Here is a 22,194-nt window from a genome sequence, read left to right on the forward strand (position 1 = left end):
TGTTTGGTGTTGGAACAGCTAATTGGAAAATCAGAGGGCAGTTTCCCATGACATGGAGAAGTACACATTCAGCTCAGAATGGGCAAAGCCAGGAAGAGCCGCGGTTGCTGTGATCACTCCCTGAGAGCTTCGTGGAAGAGGTGGGGACTTCCAGAAACCCTCTAATAATGGGAAGAGGATGACAATAGAAGAAGCTATTCCTCATCACTCCCTCAGTTGGCACCACTTCCTTTTCTGCCTGGATGGGAGCGGTGGGTAGGAAGAGGCATGGTGGCTGTGTATCTCTGTGGGACAGAAAATGAATTTTTTTCCTTTGAGGTAACAGTGGGAGCTGGGGGGTGAAAGGATGTCTACCCTGAGGGTACCCCAGGTCTGTGATATCTGGCTATGATGGGCATCATTCGTGAATTCACTGAACGCGTCTGCAGCTGGCATCTGCTGGGTGCACTGCATTGAGCCTGAACCCCCACCCTCAACATCAACCTTGGATCCACGGGATAGGAAGGAGAGAGAAGAGGGAAGAGGGCACAAGAGAGACGCAAACGAGTGGAGGTGGGCTAGAGAATAGGAGGAGTCTGTTCTCCGGCTTCCCCGAGACGGACAGAAAGGGGACTGAGAAAGGGCGACGGAACCTCCCAAGCCACCAGGCACTTCCCGACACCTCCCGCTCCCCTCCCAGCAGTCCGGAGTGCGCTCTCCCAGGGGGCTAAGCCTAGGGGAGTCACGGGAGGAGGGACCCACCAGGAAATGGGCCTGGGGAAGGGGCGGTTCATTATTATTATTTTTTAAAAAATTTATATGCAGACAAATTAACCCTTTTTGGGTGTGCAGATCTTTGAGTTTTGACAAATGCATAGAGTCATGGAACCACCATTAAGATATTGAGCAGTTCCAGGGGTCGAGGGGAGGGAGGTTTGTAGTCTCCCCGCTTGCTAGCTGCTGCGATTGTCCGCGCTCCCACCGGCCGCCCTAAAACAATCCTTGCGCAAACGCTGAGACAAAAAACGGCGACAGGTGGAGCAGGTGAGATTAGCAGGACCCGGGTTGGGCGCCGGGCGCGATCAGCGGCGCCAGGGAGGCCACCCGCCTCGCTGGCCAGCCTACGCCCCTCCCCGCGGGCGTTTGGGAGGAGCGTTCTCCGCACCCCTGCTCCGCTAGGGTCCCTTTGCGGCGGCTAAGACCCGAGTGCCGGACACCCGCGGCCGGAGCGGGGCCCTGGCTCGGCAGCCGGAAGGAGGTGTGCCCCCGGGGCGCTTGGGGGCGCCTGAGGTCCCGAGGGCAGGTAGGATGGGGAGAGCCGCGAGCCGAGGAGAATGTGGGGTGACTTAGGGGAGCTCTGGCGGAGGGGTCGCACGAGCAAACCTGTTGGCAACCTGTGGGCCGCAGCAAGGGCAGGACCTCTAAGCGCGACCTCTCCGCCAGCTGCTCGGGCCTGGCCTCCGCGCCGGACCCAGGGAGAGGCCAAGATGCCTGGAAAGGGGCAGAGGCCTCCGGAGCGCGGGAGACAGCCTAGCAGACCCACAGCCGCGGCCCGGCTCGCGCGGCCGCAGGACCCAGGAACCGCAGGCGCCCGGCCTTTTCCTAGGACCCTCGCTTCAGTCCCGCCTCCCGAAAGTGCTGAACATTTACGAAGTGTGCAGTGCCCTGCGGGCTGGGGTCCCCAGCGCGAGCGCCCCCGGGGCGTGCTGGCCTCGGTGTACCCGACTCGGCCAGCCAGGCTGGGTGTGCAAGGAGGGCGAACCGCGAGTGTGCGAGCGCGCGGCTGCACAGCCCGCGCCGAAACCCACGTCCCTCCGCCACTGTCCTCTGGATAGATGGATCCATTTCTGTTTTCTGACATTTTCCTGCTGGGCGGGGTGGGGGGGCGAAATGTTAGGGGGCGGAGAGAGGAAGGAAGAGAGAGAGAGGTGGGGGAGAGGAGAAAGGGAAAGACCAGAGGGAGAGAGAAGAGAGAGACGAGAGAGAGGAGAGGAGAGAGAGAGAGAGGAGGGAGGGAGAGAGAGAAGAGAGGAGAGAGAAAGAGAGAGGAGAGAAAGAGAGAGGAGAGAGAGGAGAGAGGAGAGAGAGAGAGAGAGAGAGAGCGAGCGAGCAGGCAGTCTGCTTCCCCCAGCCCTGTTTTGTTTTCTCTAATTGGTCCTGGGGGAGGCGAGGAAATTGGACAGAGGCTGGGCCAGGCGAGCTGGGCTGCCTTTAATTGGCTCCTTTTTTTAACTGGAGGGGAATCAAACAGGAGAGCGAGCGACAACGGGTGGGAGAGCGAGAGACCGAACGAGGAGACAAGAGGAGGAGGGAGGAGGGGGGAGGAAGGGAGGGAGGTAGGCGGGAGGAGCGCGGAATGAAAAGCTCGGAGGGGCGAAAAAGCAGCACAGCAAAGCCTAAGTTGCTGAGCGAGCGGAGCGCTCCCGCGGCCTGGAGCCGAGCGGCCGCCGCGCCCCGGAGCCCGGCCCGGCCCCGCCCGCTCTGGGTTCCCGCAGTCCGAGGCCGCCGGGCGGGGGCGGGGACGACCAACTTGGGGCGCGGCGCAGCCCCGCTCTCCCGAGAGCTGGGAGCCCGGGAGTGCCACGGCCGCGACCAGACAGGGGGAGCCGAGCGCAGGGAGAGGAGGCGGCGAGCGGCGCCCGCGCCGCAGCCCCGGCCTGGGCTAGAGCGCGAATATTTTTCAAACGACTCAAACTTTCCTCCTTTCCCCGTTTTCTGGGGCCCCTCTTGACTGGAATTGCTCTCCAGATTCCCGCGGGGCGCCGGGCTGCGATTCCTCCCGTAGGTTTGTCTGCAGCTCGGCTAACTTCGCGGACCCGTGGACCCGCGGCGCTCGCCCCTTGGCCGAACCCAGCCCGCGCTGCTCCCCGACTCTGGAGGGCCGGGCCCGGGGCTCCTTCGCCGGCCGCCGCGAGGGCGTTCAGCCCGGCCCCCTGGAGTCGGACCGCTGAGGCCACGGCGGCGGCCGCAGGACTGGAAACAGCGGATTAACTCGAGCGGAGCCCAGGCCTCCCCGACTCCGCTCCGCTGAGGGGCGGCCCCAGGGAGGGGAACGACAAGTTTGTCAGTCGTCCGTGGCCTGTTGGATCGAAGCACCGCCGCCGCCGCGGAGAGGTCCCCGGCGCCCACCATCCCACGCGGATAGCCCTGGGGACCCGCGGCGGCTCTGCGGCCGGCTCCTCGGGTCGGGGCGCTGGCGGTTGTGCCGGGCGCGCCGAGGCACCTGGGGCTGGGCCAGCGCCCCCTGCGTCCCCACGCGAGCAGCGGCCCCACCAGAGGAGAAACCCGGGTCGCCGCCACCGCCGCCTCTTCAGCCTCCTGGTCTCCGTGGCCGCGCTCTCTGTCACCTCTCAGGGAAAGGGGGGATATAGGGGCGTCGCGGGGCCCCGACGAATGCGCCCCCCGCCGCCTCTCGGGCTGCGCCGCCTCGCGGGGATGAAGCACCGGCCGTGAAGATGGAGGTGACCTGCCTTCTACTTCTGGCGCTGATCCCCTTCTACTGCCGGGGACAAGGAGTCTACGGTAAGAGCCCGCGTCCCGCTCCACCTCGGCTTAGCCCGGCGCGGAAACTTTACAAGAGGCGCGAAGTGCGCGCTGCCGGGGTTCGGTGGAGACCTCGACTCGGACTCTGGAGTGGATGCCCGCGTCCCCGCCCTCTCCAGGGCTCGAGGAGACCGAGCTAGCTACCTCGGAGCACAGGGGCCGTTCTAGGGTCTGGTGTGAAGCCAGGATGTCAGGGGGAGGTACCCACTTTCCCACACCATGCTAGAGGCGGGGATCACTAGGAACCCTTGAGAGCATTTGGGAGACCCGGACAGACCCAGCCCAGGACTGGTGCAGCGACTCGCACCGAAACCCCGTCCTGGCACGGCCTCCGGAGTAGAAGCCAAGCGATGCATGTTCCGGAGTTGCGCGCGGCTTGCGGGCGAACCGGCTGTCAGCACCGCGGCCGGGCGGCGGGCTCGGCTTCCTCGCTGCAGCTGCGGCTTCGCTGCTTCTACTCACGGCTTGATAGCCTGATCCAGGTGACGGCATCTCCTGGCTCCGGCGCCGACGACCCCGGCATCTCTTTTTAGACCCTCCCTGAACCAGTTCTTACTGTCCCCAGTTCCTGGCTACAAACCTCAGCCCCACCTTCCTTCTTCCTGCGTACACACACACACACACACACACACACACACACATTCAGCCACCATCCCCAGAAAACGCAAACACGGCACGCATCCACGGGATACGTGTCCAAACTCTGCCTCTTGCCATGCAGCCTCGCTCCTGTGTCCGCACGCCTCGCTCTGGTTACCAAGGGAGACTCTGGTTACCCCTTCCCCCCTCCATCCCGTGGGTTTTCCCAGGGAAGGCCCAGGGCATCATTCATTCAGTCACCTGTGCTCAGACTCCGGCAGTGCCTTAACCCCGCAGCGCAAAAAAATCATTCTCAGGGGCCCAGGGGCCCTTACTTTGCTTTATCTTGACTGCAGGATGGCTTGTCTAGATCCCTTTTTAGTGATGTGTGGCTGGGGTGGGCAGGATTTTCTCTCTCTCCTTTTCTGTTGGGTCAAGGGGTTAATGATTCCTCTTTAGATCAGGGGAGTCTGACCTATTCTTTGTAGGGTGGCACTGACCACCGTCTGCCAGCCTCAGGTGCTGAGGCTAAAGCATCTGGAGGGTGCCTGGCCTGTCTGCCTGTGCCTGGCAAGAGGAAGGCGTGTCCTGAAGGGTGTCTGGGAGGTGACATGCTCCTGGCCCTACCCAGCTAGCTGGCTTGGGCTTAATTCTCTGGTAAGACTAGCCCAGGCATCTGGCCAAACTCTGCTTCTTAATTAGTTTGTGTATCTCTTACTGCCTGGCCCCTCACAGAGGCCAGGAAAGGCAGGAAAGAATGCAGCAGGGACTGGGAGAGGCTGGGTTGCGGGGAGGAGGCCACGAGGCAGGTCCTGGAGGCCTTGCCTCTCCAGGGCAGATGAAGATGCCAGTGGACTGAGGGTTTCTCTTTCTTCTTTCTCCCCAAGTCTTCCCCACAGCTCCACTGCCTCCTTCAAGGTGCCCAAGAGAGATGCTGCTGAGGTCTTTGCCTTCTCACCACAGCCCTGGAGGGTGGAAAGCATGATGGAGAGCCCTCCCTGCATGCTGCTGTCCTCTGCTCTACCCCTCCTTCCCTGCGCCGTTGGGTGCATTTGGCAAGACCAGCTCCTGGTCATCCCGGTCACCCATCCCCTCCAGCTTCTCTAACCTTCTCTAGACTGCATGGGGGTCAGCTCATCTTCAGGAGGTTCCTCTGGTCCTAGTCTAGTAAACCCCGAAATGAGAGTGGGGTTTTGGAGTCAGTCTCTGTGGACCCTCATTTCAGAGTACTCTAGGGCCAGGATTCAGCTATAGGCTTATCTATACCCTTTTCTCTCTGTGTTTTCTCTCCTCCCTCCTGTGCCTGGGTACCAGTCGCTCTCACTCAGAGCCAATCAAAGTGGGCTGGGTGTACTGGGGGCGACTCCAGACCCTTGGGTGACATTCCACTTTTCCTTTGAGAGCTTGGCTTCAGGGAGTGTTGGGGCCTCAGGGGAATTGCTGGGTTAAAAGTCTGTATTGAGGTGGATGAAGGCAGGGAGAAGATTGAGGAGGAGGAGGAGGATGACAGGAGGTCACTGAATTCCTGGTGATGCTAGAAGCTTTGGCCAGATGTAGCAGAAGGGAGGATCTTTGTAAGACCAGGACTGGTTTAAGAAGTAGGTCAAAGAACTGTGACTAGTTCTGCCCCCCCTCCCCAGTAGTCTCTCGGTACCCCCAAAGCAGAAGAAATGGCATAAGAGTCCAGGCGGCATGCAGGGACCAGGGATGGCCATCTGGCCAGGCATTGCATCCAGCACCCAGCATGGTCCCTGGCCCGACAGCAGGAGCTGGGCAAGTATTTGTTGAATGAAGGAAGGGCCATAGTTGGGGGCAGGTTGGAAATTCTTTCTCCATGAGAAGTCTCTCTAGGACTTGGTTTCCAGCAGTGCAGTGGGGTCTCTGCTTAGGGTGAGTCAGGGTCCTAGGCTGGCAGCCCTAGAAGAGAGAAGAGGCTGGAAGCCGAGTGTTACTCAAGACACAGGAGAAAAATGTGCGTCCTGGGGAGGGAGCCCCTGCCCCTCTGCCTCCAGGCCTGTGTGGCTGAGGGAGGGGCAGATTTAACGCAGAGGCTGAACAGAGGGAGGAAGGCGAGCAGGTGGTGGAAGGCGAACCTGACAGCATTCGGTCTAAGCTGTGTGTCTCTGCTGCGGCTGGTGGGAGGCAGGTGCCTGGAACCCTGTGTCCTGCTTCCCACTGAGGTCCACCGCCTGCCCTAGGATCCATGGTCTGCAATAGGCCTGGGGAGGCAGCACCCTCAGTTTGCCAGGTGGCTTTGTTCTTCTTTGGGGCACAGATGCTACAACAGCCAAGTGCTGGACCAGATGGTCCATTTGGAGCCGGTTCCCCCTTCCTCCTCACCTCCCAATCTCTTGGCCCAGTTTGTTGTCCTCTAGGGTAGATCTTCTGATCTGTTTTCTGGCAGGCCAGGGGGCTGGGTTGGCCCCAGTGGCCTAGTTCTGGGCAAAGGCAGTAGCCAAGTGATGGAAGAGGAATATCTTGCGTTCGGATAGCGTCAAGGAACACCCCTGCCTTCTGTCCTGGCTGCTTCTCCTCCTCTCATAGCAGCCAGACCTCCAGCCAGGGGCAGGTCGGTGGGATTCCTCTCCCTTACAAAAACAAACCTCTGCATTATTTAATATGCAGAAGTGGGAATTGACATTATCCTTAAGACAGGTTGTTTGCAACTTACTGGTGGAAGTCAAAATATTTCACCAAAGGTGTCATCAGAAACCACTATCCTATGCTAATTTTTATAGGAACATGAAGACAGATGTTGAATAATTTGACAAGAGCAACATAGCCTACAGAATTATCACCAAGTCAGGTTTCTTTTCCCTCCTCTGGGGAGCATCCAGAAGGAATTTCAGGAAGTGAGTGTACCAGTGTCGTCTCCTGGGTGTCGATCCGGATGTGGGCACTTGAGGTTTTTCACTAGAGTTCCTAGCCCATGCCTTGAAACTTTGGTTCCACGGGGCTAACAGAGGCTCAGAGTTCTCTTAATGTCCTCAAGAAGAGCCATGCTTCTGTTCTTTCTTCTCACTTACAGAAATTGCACAAGCGAGGGAGAGCACCTTGTGACCACAAATCCAAGCTGCTTTGGGGTTAACCTCCCCCACCCCAAGTTGATTTTGGCCCCTTAGCCAGCCTGAGGGCTCCCCAGAGCCTTGGTGTCAGGCTGGAGAGTCCCCCCACCCTCAGGTCAACATCGTCAGGATGTCCCAACCTATATGTTACAGGCTGGGAATCCGTGCTTCATGGGTGAGCAGGGGCTCTAGGTCAGGAGAGGAGGTCAGTTAGAGGGGATTTTATTAGGAAAGCATCCTTGAGGGAGTGAGAAGGGGATAGCTGGGAGCCGCTGGGGCCAAGGTGGCAAAGCCTCATTTAGAGCCTGGTATATTAGCTCTGCTTTGCTGAAATGTGGAGGGACAGGCTGGGGGGAAAGGGGGTGGAATCTGTAGGGAGAATGGAGGGAGCTAATCACAGCCGCCAAGGCCTGGCAAATGAATGATGCAGGAAATCAATACCTGGGGGCGGGAGTGGAAATCCGGGCAGTGGTAGCAGCCTCAGCTTCTCCCAGCTGCCCAGGAGGCATGGGGGAGGGCCTGAGAGGAGTGAAACAGAGGCAGGAATGTGGAGGCCACCCCCCCAAATGCCACTTCCCCTGCCCCTCTTCCCTACTTTCATCTCATGACTGGGCTCATGGAGGGGTGGGCTAGGAGATGACCCACCCAGTGAAGACAGAGGACCTAGGAGATGGAGTCTTGGGCCTCTCAGACCCAGAAGAGCCCTGCCTCACCTCCCACCTCTGGACACCTAAGCCTGACACGGTCTCAGGTGCCGGGTGTGTGTAATTGCCTAGGGGCCCTGCCCAGTGCAGTGGCTGCTGCTGCTCCAGATGTGGCCAGCAGGGGGAGGGCTTGGCCACCACATTGCTTCTTGCCTTTCCTGGTCTCCCGTGGGCCTCACCCTGTCTGAGGGATGAGTTATGCTCATTCCTCAACCTGGGACTGGAAAGGGCTCTGTAGAGCCTTCTGGAACTCCAAGCCTCCCTCCAGGTCCCACATACCCAACCTGGTGTCCCTAGGCACCTGCCCGTGGCCAAAGCCACACTTCCTGTACTCTCAGCAGAATCAGGTTTTCCCTAGGCCCGTGTGGGCTCTTGCCCTGCTGAGGCTGTGGCAGGGGGTGCTTGTGCCCTTGCAGAAACGCCTCTGTATAAACCTGGGCACGGCCCCTCTTCTGCATCTCCTCCCCGTGGTCAGAAGACCCTGCTTTGCAGGCATACATCTGCTGCTAGAAGATACTATGTACCAAGGGGCTTCTCTGGTATTTAAATGCTGATACAGGAGGCAAGAGCAATGCCTAGCTCAAAGGAATGAACATTTTTGTTTTCCAACAATGAAATCTCATTTCTCCTCAAGTCTATGAATAACACTATGAGTAACTACTATGAGTAACATGTGCTCTTTGCAAAACAATCAAGGAACACATCGAAGTATAAAGAAAGAAAGTAAACCTCACTTGATAACCCATCATTCATTTGGTCATGGTTTCTTCAGGCATCTTTTCATGGGTGGGGAGTGAACCTTTCAGGGAGCATTGTTGATTTTGACAACAACCCTTCTAAGTGTGTAAGTGCCATATGACTTACCAGGCATTTCCCTGCCTCGGCAGCCTTTGCTTCCATGGCATTCTGAGAGGTCAGCACAGTGAGTCCTACTGTCTCCATTTAACAGATGAGAAAACTGAGGTTCCAAGAGTTTTATTGGCCTGCTGCAGGTTGCACGGCTGGTAAGAAGTAGCCCTAAGACTCAATCCCAGTGGATCTTTTGATTTCCAGGGAAGGAAAGCAGTGTGGCGTTCACTCATCATTCATTAAATGTTTTCGAGCCTCTACCTTGAGCAAGACCCAGTTCTGGTCATTGGCAGGGAGAAGAATAAGATGGAAGGAGAAGGGGAATCCCATATAAGATGGGGGAAGATTTTGATAAATGCCATGTGACAAGGGCAGGTGAAAGGCTGTAAGAATTTGAAGGGCGAAGTAATTGCTTCCAAGGCTTTGTGGAAGAGGAAGCATTTGAACTGGCCTTGACAAATAGAAGTAAGGATTGAGAGGGGCATCCCAGGTGGCGGGCACGTTGTGGCAAAGGCCTGGAAGCTAAGGAACGTGAGTGTGTGAGGAGTTAGCTGTTCAGCTGGGCTGGAGCATAAGCTGAAAGGGAATTGGGGCTGTGAGGGCCGGAGCGGTAAAGGGATAACATTAAAAGCTGCTAACATTGACTGTGCAGGCTGCGATCAGGAGTATGCAATATCTTCATTCTCATCGCAACTCCTTAAGAGAGTCATTCGTCATTCCCTTGTCCAAGCGGCAGACCTGGACTTGAACCCAGAACTGCGCGTTGCAAAGCTGTAAGGAGGATGTTGAATAGGGAGATGGGTTGATGCAAGCCCTATTATGGGCCAGGTGGCCATGCCGTTGTGTGTGGGAGGAGGCTGTGCAGTTGTCCAGGGAAGTCAAAGGGAGCTTTGTGAGCATCTACAGGAAGTGTGTTCCAGGCTGAGGAATAGCCACTGCAAAGGCCCTGGAGTAGGAACCTGCCTGACCTGTTTGAGCAACAGTGAGAAGTCCAGTGTGGCTGGCGCAGAGTGAACCAGGGGGAGAGGGGTAGAAGGTGGGGCCGGAGAGTTAGTAGGTCCAATTGTTTGGAGCCTTGAAGGTGATGCAAGGACCCTAGATTTTGCTCTGCATGACATAGGAGACCATGGCAGGGTTTTGAGCAGAGAAGGGACATGAACTGATACCTTTTTAATAGAACCTCTCTGGCCATCATGTAGAGAATAGATTGTAGGGGTTTGAGGCTTTTGCAAGAGGCAAGACACAAGATTGTACCATCGTTAAGCACTGAAAGCGTATTGGAAAGAGTTCAGGCAAGGAATAGCAGCTGCAAACGTTTCTGAGGTTTGGAGCTGGGAGACTGAGCACACAGTGATAACAGGGTGAACAAAAGCCCCTGGAAGGCAGGCAGGTTTGGGGAAGTGAAGTAGTCAAGAGCCCCGACTTCTGCATAAGAAACCTGGGTCTGAATCCCAGCTCTGCCCCACACCAGCTGTAAAAGCCCAGGAAGTTACATCTGCTTTCTAAGCTGTGGCTTCTCCACTTGTCAGATGGAGATAATTGTACTCACTGTGTGGGCTTGTAATGAGACGGTGCCTAGGAAACTCTGAGCACTGTGCCTGGCACGTAGCAAGGCCTCAGTAAATAGTTTTAATGAAAATGTGAGTGAAGTTTTGAACTTCATGGGATTCTGGCACTGGGATGTCTGGGAGGGATGTTGGCAAATCGCGTGGACATGAGCACTGAGCTCAGGAGAGAGATCAGCTCGGGAGAGGTAGATTTGCAATCTGGATTTACGTCTGCAGAATGAGGTGGGTAGAAACCATGAGGTGGAAAACAATTACCAGGGAGGAGAGAGTAGAGAGAAGGGTCTGGGCTGAGGCTAGAGCCTGGGGAAACACCAATGTTTAGGGGGCAGGAGGCAGCCTGAGGGAGGACGTGGACCCGAAAGTCCGAGACAGAGTCCGTGAGAGGAGGAGGCAGAAGGAGAAAGGGCCAGCGGGGGACTGGGGAGCTTGGTGCAGCTGCAGCACGGAGTGGGGCTCCTCAAACCTTCCCGTACACAGGTCTCCCCTGGGATCTTGTGGAAACTCAGATTCTGATTCAGCGGGGCTGGGGCTGGGCTGAGATTCTGCGTGAATCTGGGTGGTGCCGATGGCTGCTGGACCAGGAATTGCCCTGTGCATAATGAGGGCTTAAAGTAAGAAGACAGGATTCGGGTTGGAGGGCCAGGTGGGCAGCCTGCTGCCTCTGAGGGTCCTTGCCCAGTGGCCTCACCTCTCTGAGCCTCAGTTTCCCCGTGTGAAAGCTGGTTCAGGCACACTTACCTCTTGGGATTACAGAGAAGCCCAGGAGTGATAGCACTTTGTAAACCTGAAGGTGAACTGTGGGGACTCTGTTTCACGAGAGCAGAAAGGGTGGCAGGCAGATGGCAGGGAGCTCCGGGTGTGGGTGGCTTGTGGAAGCAGGAGTATAGGCTGCGCTTTTGAGAAATGTGGCAGGCCAGGGAGGCTGGAATAGCAGCTCCCCTTACCCAAGCCCAGCCTCTTGCCTGTGAAAGGCTGGAGCTGCAGGGGTGGGTGACCTTGGTGGCTGGGTGGTGGCTTGAGCAGGCTCGAGGGCACTGCTTGGCTGGCTTTGAAGATTCCACCCCAGGCTCTTCTTGGTTCCTTTCCAGTCCTAGAAACTCAGCCGAGATACGTTAATTATCTGGAGGATTGGAAGCTGTGCAGAGAAGTGGTTCTCAGCCCTGGCGCATGTCAGAACCACCTGGAGAGCTTTCTCAACAACAGATGCCTGGCTCCACCCCGGACCTCCCGAATCAGAAACTCTGCAGGTGGCATCAAGGCATCTGTGGTCGTAAGAGCTGTTTAGATGATGCTTGCGCACAGCTGGTGTAGACAGTTTGTCTGGAAAAGCTAGGCCAAAACAGATGTCTTCTTCCCTTGGGCTTTCTGAGGGCATTTCCTGGTTTTCCAGGTCACTGCCCAAGCTTAGTTTCAGCCAAGTTCATCTGGACCCTGGAGTCTTAGGAAAAAAAAGTTCCACTGATTATTTTCTTAACTGTGAGCAGGGAGACTTTCTACTTTAATGGTGCTGACTGGAAGGTCCAGGCCAAGAGCTCGGGAGACTGGCTCCTCTTCTGGCTTCTAACCAAAGGACTTCCAGTCCTAAACCTAGAGAGACTGAAGGAGTCTCCTTCAGAAACAATTTTCTTTGATTTTTTATTAGGTAAATTATGTTACCTTTTTGAAATGTGGGCCTTTTGTTTATTCTCTTTTCTGTTTGGTTAATAATAAAGTGAGGCCAGGTGCCGTGGCTCACACTTGTAATCCTAGCACATTGGCAGGCTGAGATGGGAGGATCACTGAGCCTAGGAGTTCTAGGCCAGCCTGGGCAACACAGTGAGACTCTGTCTCTATTAAAAAAAAAAAAAAAAAGAAAGAAAATTTCAGAGCTGGAGCACAAAGTAGCAATTCAATGTAAAATCAGCAAAATTTATTTTGAGACAGGGTCTCGCTCTGTCTTGCAGGCTGGGGTACAGTGGTGTGATCATAGCTCACTGCAGCCTTGATTTCCTGGGCTCAAGCAATCCTCCCGCCTCAGCCTCATCAGATGCTGGGCGCACAGGCGTGTGCCACCATGCCTGGCTAATTTTTTTTTTTTTTTTTTTTTTAATTTTTAGTAGAGATGAGGTCTCGTGATACTGCCCAGGCTGGTCTCAAACTCCTGGGCTGAAGTGATCCTTCTGCCTTGGCCTCTCAAAGTGCTGGGATTACAGCTGTGAGCCACCATGCCTGATCAAAACCAGCAGACATTTAATGAGTACCCACTAAGCGTCCGGAAGGGTAGTGGGTCCTAGCTGCAGAGGTGAAATGACATCTGTCCCTAAGGAGCTCACAGCTGAGCTGGTAAACTCAGCTGTGAACTTTTCTAATGCCCTCATTTTCTAGATGGAGGAGCTGAGGTTCACGTTGATTGACTTGCCCAGGGCCCTACAGTTAGCCAGTGGTGGAGCCAGGGTTCGAACTCAAGACTGCCCAATGCAAAGTCTAGTGCCTCTCTACTTCCCCAGGTGTGAGGTTTCTGAAGGCATTCCCTGGCCTGTGTTGTGGCACACGGGTTGGCCCCAGGGAGCAGCATGAGGCTCCCCAGGCCTGTGTGCTAGAAACAAGGATGTTACCAGAGAGGCTTAAACAAATGCTGTTGACGTTCTCAAGCCTCCAGGTGGGTTCTCCAGGCTCCTTTCATCTTTGTGCTCTGTTGTCCTTATGGTGGTGGTTTTCAAACTTGGCTGCATGTTAGAATAACTTGGAAGGTTTAAAAAATCCTGATGCTGGCGGGACACAGTGGTTCACGCCTGTAATCCCAACACGTTGGGAGGCCGAGGCAGGTGGGTCACCTGAAGTTTGAGACCAGCCTGGCCAAACCTGATGAAACCTTGTCTCTACTAAAAATACAAAACACTAGCCAGGCATGGTGGCAGATGCCTGTAATCTCAGCTACTTGGGAGGCTGAGGCAGGAGAATCACTTGAACTGGGGAGGCCGAGGCTATAGTGAGCCGAGACTGTGCCACGGCACTCCAGCCTGAGCAACAAGAGTGAAACTCCATCTCAAAAAAAAAAAAAAAAAAATCTTGATGCCCAGGCTGCACATCATACCCATTAAATCAGAATGTCTAGGGGAGTGAAAACCAGTCATCAGCATTAAAAAAAAAAAAAAAAAAAAGTCCCTACACGATTCCAGTGTGCAGCAAAGGTTGGGAACCCTGCCTTTTAACATTTTGCCTCAAGGTCATCAAAGGCTGATGGGGCTCAGCCGTCATGACACATTCCAGGAAAGACAGCAGGAATCTTTAAAAGGCCCATCAGCTGAGGCTACCGTCCTTAAGGAGCTTTCCCAGAAACACCATACAGTGACTTCTGCTTACATCTTCCTGGCCGTTCTTAGCTTCAAGGGAGGCTGAGAAATAGGGGTTTTTAGATGGGCACATTCCCATCTGAGGAAATATCTGCATTCAGTTAGAAAGAAAGGGAGAGTGGATATTGGGTGGGTGATGAGCAGTCTTTGCCACAAACACCCATTTTAGGGGCAGTTGGTATTTCTTGAATGAGAGGGGATTTAGATGAATGTGGCTGCTTTCCTCCCCACCTCACCCAACTCTGCCAGCCTAGCTCAGGTAGGGGTAGGGGTGGGGGTGGGAGGGTCCTGGCTGCTCTGAAGATGCCCAGAAGAGATCTGAGGGAAGACAGAGACCCAGAGCAGGGAGGTGACTTGCTTGGATCACCCAGACATTGCAGTGAGAGTCCCACCAGCTTCCCATCTGCCGGTGCCTCCTGACACTGTCTGTTCACACATCCGTAGGATTGTTGATTTCTACCGGTTGGTACCTCTCTTCACTAGCAGGTGTCTCCTTTCAGCCCTAATAGCAGAAGAGCTCTGTGGTTGCAGAAAAAGCAGCCTCCTGATTTCTGGGAACAGAAACTGAGGGGCTGTGTGAGAGGCCGCGGGCTAGAGGTGGTCTAGCTCATCTTTCTGCCTCTCAGCAGGCCCATATCTACATGAGACCAGGCAGCCCCACTGCTGTTTGCTCAGTGTCTCTGTTGCTTCATCTTGGGAAGTTCTTCTCATTGACCTTATTCCAACTTGCAGCAACAACTTATCAGAAAGAAAGATTCAGGAACTCAGAACTCTGAGTTGAACTTGAGTAATTCCTGGGCCCTGAGGCTCTCCTCAAGTGATTAAAAAAATTTTTTTTGAGACAGTCTTGCTGTTTCACCCAGGCTGGGAGTACAGTGGTGCAGTCTCAGCTCACTGCAACCTCCATCTCCTGGGTTCAAGTGATTCTCATGCCTCAGCCTCTGAGTAGCTGGGATTACAGGCGTGTGCCACCACACCCGGCTAATTTTTAGTATTTTTGTAGAGACAAGGTTTTGCCATGTTGCCCAGGTTGGTCTCGAACTCCTGGGCTCCAGCAATCTGCCTGCCTCAACCTCCCAAAGTGCTCAGATTATAGGTATGAGCCGCTGTGCTGCTCATACCGGCTGCCAAGTGATTCTTTAGAAACTCTTGATGAAGGCATTTCCCCCATCTCTGAGATGGGACACTGAGAGGGATAACGGGTAGAGATGGGGGAATGAATTGAATTTCAGTGGCCTCATCTACTTGGGTTTGGTTCTAGTGTTCTAGTAAAATGCAGGGGACCTTGAGGAGGCCAGGTTACCTTCTGGCAAGAGACATAAAGCCCAGAAGGCAAGCTGAAGGTCTGTGCCATGGCAAGACCTGAATTCCCTTCTCTTTCTGGAATAAGACCACAGGGTAGACACAGAGAAGGCCATGAGGAAGGGCACATGGATGTGGCAAGGCGTGAGCTCAGCCGCCAGCCAGTGGCCTTCAGTGACCCCAAGCAGATCTTCTAGATTCAGTGCCCAAAGAAACTGAGGCCACAGAAGGCAAGTGGCTTGTCAAGTTCACACAGCAAGTAGGAGCCAAGGCTGAAGTTAAAAGCCATGTCAAAGGACTTTCTACAGCTGGATCTTTCTCATTCTCCGGTCACCTCCTAGGCTTAGGAGAATCCAGGGCATGTCTACACGGCGTTTATAAGCTCATTTTGTGCCCACACCTCTATAATCCTTCCCCCTTCCCTGTAAACCTCATTTTTTATTCTCAGACCTCATTGCATCCAGACTACGGGATCTGCGGTTCATTCTGGGTCTAGAGCTCTGGTTAGATGTTAGAGGCCCTTGTTGGAAGTGTCGTGGCACCCCCCCACCCTTGTGGGTGGGAAGGTGAGCCTGCTCCATAGTGTGAACTTGAGGTTGCTGCCAGTCTCTACTGGGTCCAGCATCTTGTCACACTGCCTACAAGTTCCACTTTAGAGTTATTATTAACAAGTTAGCTGGCAGAAGCACTGCCACTGTTTCCAGAAGTTACTCTGGGAATACCCAGGAGCCCTAAGCCTTCTCCCCATGGCACAGGTTGATTGATCAGATGAGTTGGATCTTGAGCCAGCTCATGGGATTCAGGCAAGGAGGTTTCCAGGGGAGTGATGGGTGGAGAAAGAGGACGATGGTGGGGTATTTGAAAAGTGTGGAGAGGGGTCGTTAGGTAACATGTGGACTCTGTGTTGTGGCCCTGTGAGAAATTTCATAGTGGACACTATGGACAGTCAAAACACACTTGGACTTGAATTCTTAGTTTGGGTTCCCCCGGAAGCAGACTGAGATAAGGAGCTGAATGCTGCAATTATTTAAGAGTCAAGTGCAGGGAACTCTGGTAGAGGAATGGAGAAGCGCGACAGGGAAGCAAAGGAAACCAAGAAAGATGTCGTATCAAGTCAGTCACCTCGGCGTCCCGTGGGGGAACTCTGGCACATCTTGTGAAACATACACTTCACAGTTATCCCACTGTGGGGTGAGGGAGCTGGGGCATGTATACACCCACCCTGCATCTGTCGCTGGGCGAGGCTGCTCCTGGGGGTGTTAATTCCCGGTACTCCTAAACCACTGTGCACACAAGCAGTGCGAGCTCTAGTGGCCAGAGGCGGCCCTCAGGCAGAGAGGCGCCCACAGGCATTGGCAATTGGGAGTTGGCTGGTGATGCACTGAAGTGTTTAGGAGAGGGGGTGCAGGTGGGGCACCGACAGTCTGTATTACAGCTTGCTAAGCCATGGCCTTGCTTTTTCAGAGCCGGCCTGCTGTGTAGAGCTCTTTGTTTTAGGTCTCATGTTCTGGGCTGCATGTAAAGCCTCCATTCCAGGCTGAAAACTCAACGCTGCAGCCACCAGATCTGTGCACTGCTCATTTACTTCCTTGGATTTAGTGGCCAGGACCCAAGTGTGTCGATTTCCCCAAGACTCTCCTGATAGAATTCAGGCTCTTCCTGAAGGATGGCTTATACTTGCGGAGGACAGGGTTGAGCATTGCTAAGAACAGACCCAGAATCTATAGGGTCCTTTCGGCATTGCCCTGAGAGGCCCCATGTTCTCTATCTCGCTGAATTCAAAACCAGAGAAGTGTGGAGAGTCTAGACTAGAAGACCCTCCGCGCTGTGGGTGGGATTGTGGGTGAACCAATTGTTAGGGGTTAGAGGGTAATAAGGTCGACTGCATTCTGTCTACTTCCCTGCCCAGGAGCCAAGCCATGGGCTATGACCAGAGTAGCCTGCACCCCTGAACATGCCTGAGTCCAGTTCAGAGCAGCACTTTCACCCTGTTGTATATTTCTATCTCTTCACCAGTAACTGGGACCTGAGATTCAGTAACTAATTCAATATTTCTTGAACCCTTCTAGTGCCAGACTCTGTTCTAGGTGCTGAGGATACAGCAAAGAGCAAGACAAAGAAATGTTCTAGAATCACAGACTCGTAGAGTGACAGAGCCAGGGGGAATTTTAGGGCACATCTAATCATTTGTCAGGAGAGAAATCTGAAGCCCAGAGAAAGCAAGAGAGAAGTCCTCAGGCCACACAGCAGAGAAGGGGGCTCAGCTTGGAATCATGGATGGTCGGAGGTTATGGGCTTAGAGGTTGCCTGTTTCTACCTGCTCAGTTTTTTTTTGTTGTTGTTGTTGTTTGTTTTGGTTTTGGTTTTGTTTCCGTTGCCCAGGCTGGAGGGCAATGGCGCAATCTTGGCTCACTGCAACCTCCACCTCCCAGGTTCAATTGATTCTCCCTCCTCAGCCTCCGGGTAGCTGGGATTACAGGCACTCGCCACTACGCCCAGCTAATTTTGTATTTTTAGTAGAGGTGGGGTTTCGCCATGTTGGCCAGGCTGGTCTCAAACTGAACTCCTGACCTCAAGTGATCCTCTCACCTTGGCCTCCCAAAGTGCTGGGATTACAGGCATGAGCCACCGTACCCGGCCCACCACCTGCTCAGTTTTTAGAGTCAGGAGCCAATGGCCAGAGCCGAAGGGTCTCACCAAGCTGGTGACCCTGCTGTATGTGGCAGTGAATACCCTCTCCTTGTTCACATCCATCTCCCAAGCCGGATCTAGATTCTCATTTCCTGAGGGGGGTGTGTGTGTGATGTGGGTGAGAGTAGTAGACAGGAGACATGAGTAGCTTGCTTTTTGATCAAGCCGTGCACTTCTGCTACTGTGCCTGTTGGCAGAGTGGCCTCAAGTGATACTAGGAAAAGCTTGCTACTGAGGGATGCCCTGATGTGTCCAGTGCACTGACTGACACCCTTGTCTGGTTCACTCCCTCCTTTCTGGGGACTTGAGGGAGCAGGGGCTGCAAAGCTGGCTGGGGTGAGGGTGGGCTTCATCCCCCTCCCATTGTTCCCTCCCCTTCTTCTGTTGGAGATCAGTGTGTGTATGTGTCTATGTGTATGTGTATGTGTGTATCTGTGTATGGGGACCACTGGCATGAGAGAACTTGCTCTCACTGGGTACCTTGACAGAAGCTGTAATACATTCTCCCAGTTCTCCCTGCCCCAAGCAAGTGCACATTATTTGTATTTTTTGTGCATGTAATATACACTGGCATGTGTACGCTGTAGGTGTGTGTATGTGTGATGATGTTACACACAAGAACATGTATGTATGTGCAGGGAACTATGTATGTGTGTGGCAAGGGTCCTGTAGACCTGTTTGGGGGCTTCTCTGGGTCCACCTTTATCCCACTGTCCCTCCAGATGGCCTCTGGTCACCTTCGCCTTGTGTCCAAGGTAGGGGGTGGGCATGGACACCCAGCACCCTGGGTCATCAGTCAGAGACTTATGTCCAACCTAGGTATGGCCCCTACCACCCATCCCAGGAGACCTGAAGTGGCGGGCAGGGGCAGGCCGAGGCTGGCCTGGAGCTCCTGGCTAATTTTCCTGGTTTCGATCGATCCAGCAGCTTCTCCCGAGTCTATTAGCAGTCCGCGAGTGAAAATATCCCCCATCGAGAGCCCTGACCTGAGACAGGGAGGAATCCATAGCAATTTGTTCAAACAGAAGAAAGCGTTTCCCTCTGATTTGTATTCCAATTTATTCCAGGCAGGAAGGGGTCAGGGTAGGAGGGCAAACCCAGGCACTGCCAGAGCTGGGCCCAGGCCCGTCTCCCTTAACCCCCCATGCCAGCCAGGGTGGCAGCTGGTTCTGCCCAGGGTTCCTGGGGGTGGGGAGCTGGGGAGGAAGGGTGGGCCCCAGTGGGGGACAGGGAGGGAGGTCTGCCAGCCTTCCCAGCAGGCCCTGCTTGGCTGGAGAGCTCAGTTGTGGATTTGGCTTTCACAAAACACAAAGCCGCCTGCTCGGAGCCTCTCTCCCGGGCACTGGGGCCTGCGCCAGGTGTGTGCTCACTCGCTGTGCGTGTGCCAGATTGGGGGCTGGGCTGGGTGCATGGAGACAGTAGCCTCAGCTGGGCCGAGTAGCAGGGGGGTTGCTAGGCTCAGAGGGGAGCTGGCACCTTTGAAAAGTGCTGGTGCAGCATGGAGAGCCCGAGCACGGCTTTCTGATCCAGGGCTCATGCTTCATTCCCAGCCTGAGAAAACGGGGGCTCTCTGGTGTCCTCACCAGGAAGTCTTTTGAGCACCTACACTAATTATAGCTCTGGCTGACATTTATTAAGTACCTGCTGTTTGCCAGGCACTGGACTAGCGCTGCCTCGTGTATAGTCCTTGCAGGGTCCTTCCTCATGTGCCTCAGTTTCCTCACTGGTGCTCCTCCCACCCGCTGCATACCTCTGTCACCTCCATGCATCTCTGCTCAGCTCTGCTCACTTCCTCTTGGGAGGTGCTTCTCCCTTCTGAAGCCCTAGTGGCTGAGGGTCTCAGGGCTGATGCCTCTGAGCAAGCTGGCTTCCTTTCTCCCCAGTTGCTTCCTTTGGCCCCACCTTGCACTCCCCATCAGGGTTCAGGCCTCCACAGAGGTGGCGGCATGGCAACTGGAGAGGAGGATTCTGGGAAGGGTCAAGCAAGTGGTCCCGCACAGCTCACCTTGCATCCCCACCTTTGCCTTCCCTGGTGTGTCAGTGCCCCCCTCTCCTCCACAGCCACCAGGGAGGGGAGTAACCAGAGAAGTTCTTCACACCCAGGTGTCAGCAACTAGCAGCTCTGAGGTCAGCTGTTGCACATGACTTGCCAGGCTTCATGACACCATCGGGATCTAATTTCAGTAACTAAATATAACAAAGTCAATGAATAACCATCTCTTGCTCAGGTGAGAGTGCAGGGAGGCAGTGTGACCTGAAGGATAGGAGAAGAGGCTTCTGAAACAGATCTGGGGTGGAGTTCTGCCTCGGCCGCTCACTGGCCATGTGATCATGGGCAGGTGTTGCACCATGCCTCAGTTTCCCCATGCACAAGACAGGGTGAATGCTGGTACCTTCCTCAGAGGGCTATGGTAAAGGGGAAACGAGGAACGTGTGGGAAGCTGCTCTCAGCCTGGTGCCTGGCCTGTGGGAGTCAGTGACCATGGCTGTTTGGAGGAGGCTTTGCTGAGCGAGGAATCCCACCGCCGCCGGGGCCTGGCTTAGGAAGCTGCCGCCGTCACTGGCTGAGGCACAGAGGCTGCCACCAGGGAGGCGGCATGGGAGGCTCTGTGTGCAGGCATGTGACACAATATTGGGACAGAGAGGGAATAAGACGGAGGCCCTGGCCCAGGAGGAAGGGTGGAAGAATTTCAGACTTTCTCCCATTTACCTTTCAGGGAAGTTTATAGCAAGAATCTTCCCTGTTAGCTACTTTACAGGGCTGGGAACAGGTGTTTTGCACCAGCTCTTTACTGCCACTCACCCACTGTCCATTCCAGACCTCGCCTTCCTCCCAAGGGGCAGCCTCCCCCCTCCCACATCCACAGCCCCCGGGTATCTCCTGATAGGGGCTTTCCTGTCCCTGACTGTGACTGAACCTTGGTCCAGTTGTCCTTCCCTATCCCCGAGTCCTTCACTTTTCTCCCCCAACCTGCTAGATTCCAAGTCATTTACAAGTTGTTCAGAGGCTCAGCATTATAATCAGATCCTATGGAGCCTGCCACTTACATGGTTTCTAAAATTTTAGCCAAAAAAGGAGAGGAAGCCCTTCAGTGATGGAGAAAAAATAAGAGGCTACTTAAGCAGGAGGGCAGGTATTGCATTTCCCAATTTATAAATATATCCGATGCTAAAGAAAATACGTTCCTAAACTTTATGTTTCCTGAATTGATGCTTGAAAAAAAAGATTATTCATCCCTTTAAGGGATTTAATGTGCTTTCGCTCCCAGGGGTGCTCGCCTTTTGAAAAGGATACAGTAAGAGAATAAACAAGTGGCTATTTAATATGCAGGGTGTTGATGAGTGTTACAAACACACAGAGGAGGGAAAGGGATTGAGCGTGATAGAGGTAGGGCAGGCATGCTGTCTTAAACCGGGTGGTCAAGGAGCGCTGAAGGAAGGGACGGAGCAGGCTCTGGAGAGCTGGGGAAGAGCAATCCAAGCAGCGGGGCAGGCTGTAACTGCAAAGGCCCTGATGTGGGAGAGGGCCGGGCCTGCTGGAAGACTGAGGAAGACGGCAATGTGGCTGGAGTGGGGATGGTGGCAGAGCTGGAAGTGGGGCTGGGAGCAGATGGCAGACGGTGTGGTAGGCTCTTGAAAAAGCACTGGCTTTGACCCCAAGTGAGATGGGCATCATGGCAGGGGGAGCAGAGGAGAGATGGGGTCCCTTGCCTGCTGGTGGAGAACAGGCTGCCCCAGGCAAGGGAGGACGCAGGGAAGACCAGTCAGGAGGCTGCTGTCATAGACCAGCCAGGCCTCGGTAGTGGGGCTAAGACTAGGGTGGCATCGCAGAGGGCAGATTCCCGATTGGTTCTGAAGGTCAAGCTGACAGAGCTTGCTGGTGAATTGGGTGTGGGGTGTGGGAGGAGGAGAGAAGTCATGGATGACTCCCAGATTTCTGGCTGATACCTGGTTAAGGGGGATCAATGTGTTCCCACTGGTAGAGATGTCGGGGGTGAGGAGTGGCTCCAAAGCCTTGTGGGTACTGGGGGGCAGTGAAAGTTACTGCTGGAGGTCAATGGATAGAGGGGGCACAAAGCTAATGAGGTCCCCCTTACATTTCTGCTCCCTGGCTCTTCAACCTCAGAGCTAATTTTCCTGTGGTCTCCTGGGTTGAGGCCAAGGCCTGGCACGGAGGAACCAGGTAACTTCATATGCAGAAGTGGCTTCAGGGGCTGCTAGAAGTTGGGTTGCAGCACCCCTGTCTCCCGCTGCTGCTGGGCGGGGTGCCTTCCAGGAGCTGGAGCTCTACCTAGGGACCCACAGCGACCAGAGGTTGCGGGGCTCAGAGCCTGCCTGGCTGTGGGAGAACCCCCAGAAATGCTATCCTTCCTTCCCTCCCTTTCTGTGCTGCTGTGGGCTAAGGCCTCACCAGCTCTCAAGCTGCAAGATCAATTTTGCTTTCACTATTGTTATTGTTATTATTATCCACTTAAACAACTTCATAGAAAAAAAAAAAAAAGAAGCCCAATGACCATCACACATGAACCATTCATTCTAAATTCCCTGCCCATACCTGTCAATATATTTTTACATAGCAGTA

General features: G+C 54.6%; 1 protein-coding gene across 2 annotated transcripts in view; it reads left to right on the forward strand.

The window, feature by feature from the left end:
* Nucleotides 1-1,150: 1,150 nt before the first annotated feature.
* MDGA1 (MAM domain containing glycosylphosphatidylinositol anchor 1) overlaps nt 1,151-22,194 on the forward strand; it is a 64,964-nt gene continuing 43,920 nt past the window's right edge. Inside the window, exon 1 of one of the 2 annotated variants that reach the window (XM_037736235.1) lies at nt 1,151-1,282. Coding sequence is in view for 1 of the 2 variants with exons in the window: in XM_017522553.2 (XP_017378042.1) it covers nt 3,435-3,501 (67 nt within the window). In the remaining variant the exon portion in view is untranslated. Of the gene's footprint in view, nt 1,283-3,203; nt 3,502-22,194 lie in introns of those variants that run through there. The other variant, XM_017522553.2, reaches the window with a different exon arrangement.

Source organism: Cebus imitator, unplaced genomic scaffold, assembly GCF_001604975.1.
Source record: "Cebus imitator isolate Cc_AM_T3 unplaced genomic scaffold, Cebus_imitator-1.0 Scaffold24, whole genome shotgun sequence".
Taxonomy (NCBI): domain Eukaryota; kingdom Metazoa; phylum Chordata; class Mammalia; order Primates; family Cebidae; genus Cebus; species Cebus imitator.